Here is a 4885-nt window from a genome sequence, read left to right as displayed (position 1 = left end):
TAACGTCGCAAGCTCGACGAATCGACGGTTAGTTCTTCGACTCAACAATTAACTCTACGAGCTTAAGACTATCAGTGTAGTCTTTGTTTTCAACAATGGGGTAATGTTTTAATCGCTTCCCGTTTACAATGAAGTTATCACTTGATTTCCCTTTAATTTCGACAGCGCCACTCGGAAATACTTTGGTAACTTCGAATGGACCAGACCACCATGAACGAAGTTTTCCCAGAAAGAGCTTAAGTCGAGAATTGAACAATAGCACCACATCTTCTTCATTAAATTCCTTCCTAGAGACGCGCTTATCGTGCCACTTCTTTGTTCTTTATTTATAAATCCTAGCATTCTCGTAGTCATCCAATCTAATTTCCTCCAACTCGTTGATATCTAATAGCCTCCTTTTGCCTGCGGCAGTGTAGCTTAAGTTTAAGGTCTTTATGGCCCAGTAGGCTTTGTGCTCTAGTTCTACCGGTAAATGGCATGATTTATCGTACACTAATTTGAAAGACGTGGTTCCTGTAGGTGTCTTGTAGCCGGTTCTATATGCCCATAATGCTTCGTGTAACTTAGTTGACCAACCCTTCCTAGATGTGGCAACAGTCCTTTCAAGTATTTGCTTAATTTGTCAATTCGAGACTTCAACTTGTCCACTCGTTTGTGGGTGGTAAGGTGTTGCTACACGGTGTCGGACTCCATACTTTACTAATAGTTTTTCGAAAATTCGGGATATGAAGTGGGATCCTCCATCGCTAATAACTAATCCTGGTACACCAAATCTCGGGAAGATTATATTCTTGAACAGCTTAATTACTACTTGTGCATCGTTTGTAGGTGAGGCGACAACTTCTATCCATTTAGACACGTAATCGACTGCGACAAGTATGTAGTTGTTTCCAAAGGAAGATGGGAAGGGTCCCATAAAATCAATTCCCCATACATCAAAGATTTCTACTTCTAAAATTCCTTTTTGAGGCATCTCATCTCGCCTAGATATGTTTCCAGTGCGTTGACAGCGGTCGTAATTTTTAACAGTGATGTGGACATCCTTCCACAGGTTGGGCCAAAAGAGACCGGATTGTAAAATCTTTGCGCACGTCTTTGATGTGCTTGCAAGCCCACCATAAGGGAAATCATGGCAATGATGTATTATACTCTCTATTTCTTCTTCCAGAACACATCGGCGGAATATCCCATCAGCGCCTCTCTTAAATAACAAAGGTTCATCCCAATAATATTATTTAAGATCGTGAAAGAACTTCTTCTTTTGTTGATAAGTCATGTCAGGCGAAAGCACTCTCGCTGCTAAGTAATTGACAAAATCAGCATACCATGGCAGTGTGGTTCCGGTGCTTAGCGTCTTAACGACTTCGGTTTGCGCTTTAGGTTGTTCCAATGTGTTGCTTTCAGATTCTAATTGTGCTATTAAGCGTTCATAAGGGAAATCATCGTTGATTGGTGTTTCTTCAGGTTTAATACCTTCCATCCTAGATAAATGGTCAGCTACTACGTTTTCGACTCCCTTTTTATCTTTGATTTCTAAATCAAACTCTTGTAACAGTAGGATCCACCTTAATAGTCTAGGTTTTGCATCTTCTCTAGCTAGTAGATACCTAATGGCTGCATGGTCGGTATAGACTATTATCTTTGCTCCTATCAGATAGGAACAAAACTTATCTAACGCGAAGACCACGGCCAAAAGTTCCTTTTCGGTTGTGGCGTAATTCATTTGCACAGGGTCCAGGGTCCTACTTGCATAGTATATTGCGTGGAGTTTCTTATCTTTCCTTTGGCCTAAGACTGCTCCTACGGCATAGTCACTTGCATCACACATAATTTCACACGGTAACCTCCAATCGGGTGGTTGCATTATGGGTGTAGATATAAGGGTTGTCTTTAGTATTTCAAAGGCTTCTAAACATTCATCGTTGAAATTAAATTCTACGTCTTTCATTAAGAGGCTGGCCAAAGGTTTAGAGATCTTAGAAAAGTCCTTTATCAATCTTCTGTAGAAACCTGCGTGTCCTAAGAAACTCCGTATTTCTCTAACTGTTTTTGGGGTTTGGATGTTCTCTATTACTTCGATCTTTGCCTTATCGACTTCAATCCCTCTTTCGGAAACGACATGTCCAATTACAATCCCTTGTTTAACCATAAAGTGACACTTTTCCCAGTTTAGGACGAGGTTAAGTTGTACACATCTGTCCAATACTTTTTCTAGATTTGAAAGGCATCCTTCGAAATCCTCCCCACACACAGAGAAGTCGTCCATAAAGACTTCCATGATGTTGTCTATGTATTCAGCGAAAATTGACATCATGCATCTCTGAAATGTTGCAGGGGCGTTACATAATCCAAACGGCATTCGTCTATAAGCGAATGTTCCATAAGGGCGCGTGAAGGTTGTTTTCTCTTGGTCGTCAGGGTGAATTGGGATCTAAAAGAACCCTGAGTAACCATCCAGGTAGCATTAATAAGAGTGTTTTGCTAAGCGTTCGAGCATTTGGTCAATAAAGGGGAGAGGGAAATGGTCTTTCCTTGTGGCTTTGTTCAATTTACGATAGTCAATACACATCCTTGCCCCAATCACCACTCTTTCAGCGATAGATTCGCCTGATTTATTTACGGTAACTGTTATGCCTCCTTTCTTTGGTACACAATGGACCAGACTTACCCACTGACTATCAGAGATTGGATATATAATTCCTGCATTTAGAAGTTTGGTGACTTCATCTTTAACTACTGTGCTCAGGATAGGGTTAATCCTCCTTTGATGTTCCCTAGAGGTTTTGCAATCTTCTTCCAACATGATGCGATGCATGCATATGGAAGGGCTTATTCCTTTCAGATCGGCAATGTTGTATCCTAACGCAGATGGGTATTTTCTTAACATTTGTAATAGTTTTTCGGTCTCTGTGGCTCCTAACTTTGCGTTGACTATTACTGGTCTTTTGAGCTCATTGTCTTGGTATTCATACCTAAGAGTCTTGGGTAATGGTTTAAGGTCCAAGGTTGGTTTCTTAGGGCAAGGCATATGGTTGGGTGTTAAATCTAAGCATTCGCTTAAGTTATCGTCTCGATATTCCGGACGCCAATTGACATCTTCAAAAATCAGGGGCATCAAAATCTTTATAACTTCAGTGTAAGATTCTTCTGATAATCCTGTCTCTCTTACACATTCATCAATAACGTCCACTAGATAGCATGTATCTTCTATAGTTGGGGCTTGAAGGAATTGTGTTAGAATAAATTCTACCTTCTCCTCACCTACTTCGAATGTCAACTTGCCTTTATTTACGTCTATAATAGCTCCAGCGGTAGCTAGAAACGGTCTTCCTAAGATTATAGGGGTATTGACGTCTTCCTTTATGTCCATAATTATGAAATCTGTAGGAATGTAGAATTGTCCGATGCGGACGGGTACATTTTCAAGATCACCTACAGGATACTTAACAGAATGGTCTGCAAGTTGTGCTGACATTTTGGTTGGTCTTAGGTCTCCCATGTTAAGTTTCTCGCAAATGGACAGAGGCATTAGGCTAATACTAGCTCCTAAGTCGCACAGAGCTTTATCTATGACAAATTTTCCTATATTGCAGGGTATGGAGAAACTCTCTAGGTCTTTCAGCTTAGGTGGCATTTTATTTTGAATTATCGCACTACATTCGGCAGTGAGTGTTACGGTCTCATTGTCTTCTATTTTTTTTCTTATTCGATAGGATTTCTTTTAGGAATTTAGCATATGAGGGCATTTGTGTAATAGCTTATGTAAAAGGAATAGTAATGTTCAGTTGTTTAAGAAGTTCTACAAATTTCTTAAACTGCCCTATGCTCTTAGATTTTTCGAATCTTTGAGGGTACGGGATAGGTGGTTTATAGGGTGGTGGAGGTACGCACGGCGCTTATTTTTCCTCCGTCTCTCCTTCCTTGTCCTCTTTCTCTTTCGGGTTACTTCATTTATCTTTGGGTCTACTTTCCTCCTCAGTTGTCTTACTAGGGCTTTGGAACATAGCAGGGTTTTTAAGTCGAGGGTCAGTTGGTTCCTCCATATCTCTACCACTTCGAAGAATAATAGCATGAGCATGTCCTTTCGGGTTTGGTTGTGGTTGTCCAGGAAATGTCCCGACAGGTGCGGCAGTAGGTGCTTGTTGTTGTGCCGTTTGAGAGATTTGTGTTTCAAGCATCTTATTGTGAGTGCCCAACGCGTCTACTTTAGTCGCTAACTGTTTGATTTTCTCATTGGTGTGTACGTTTTGGTTTAGGAAATCCTTATTTGTCTGAGTTTGAGTGGCTATGAAATTTTCCATCATTAATTATAGGTTCGACTTCCTAGGGACGTTAGGAGCAGCTAGGGGTGCCTTTTGATATCCAGGAGGTATACTAGGTGCTTGGCCAGGCGCGTACAAGGCATTATTATTCTTTTACGAGAAATTAGGGTGATTTTTCCATCCTGGGTTATACGTATTCGAGTATGGGTTTCCTTGAGCATAGTTTACTGGTTCGGGGGAAACGCCTACCGAAAGATGGCACTCGGGGGCAGCAAGTCCAGACGCATATTTCACAATTGGGGGCTACGACAGCCACGACGGCTACAGGTGCTACAATCAGGCGCTCGATCTTCTGAGTTAGGGCATCGACTTTGGCGTTAACGCGGTCGAGGCTACTTATCTCGTACATACCACTCTTCGTTCAAGATTTCTCTCCAGAAGATCTCTCTGACGGAGCTCTCTCGCTTCTCCATTGATAATGATTTTGAGTCATACTTTCGAAAAGTGCATAGGCATCGGCATACGCTTTGTCCATCAGTGCACCACCTGCGGTGGCATCAATTGTAAGTCTCGTATTGTAGAGGAGACCATTGTAGAAGGTATGGATAATTAACCATTCTTCT

At 41.4% G+C, this 4885-nt stretch overlaps 1 protein-coding gene across 1 annotated transcript; it reads right to left on the bottom strand.

Moving 5' to 3' along the window:
- Positions 1-322: 322 nt before the first annotated feature.
- On the bottom strand, positions 323-2359 carry LOC131604819 (uncharacterized). The gene is made up of 3 exons (XM_058877234.1): positions 1292-2359; positions 696-1201; positions 323-599 (listed from the first exon to the last, which is right to left on the bottom strand). The coding sequence occupies exons 1-3, from the start codon at positions 2357-2359 to the stop codon at positions 323-325; spliced, it is 1851 nt and encodes a 616-aa protein (XP_058733217.1).
- Positions 2360-4885: the final 2526 nt, after the last annotated feature.

The sequence above is a fragment of the Vicia villosa genome, linkage group LG5 (genome assembly GCF_029867415.1).
Source record: "Vicia villosa cultivar HV-30 ecotype Madison, WI linkage group LG5, Vvil1.0, whole genome shotgun sequence".
Lineage (NCBI taxonomy): Eukaryota > Viridiplantae > Streptophyta > Magnoliopsida > Fabales > Fabaceae > Vicia > Vicia villosa.
This window is presented reverse-complemented; position numbering and strand designations above follow the sequence as displayed.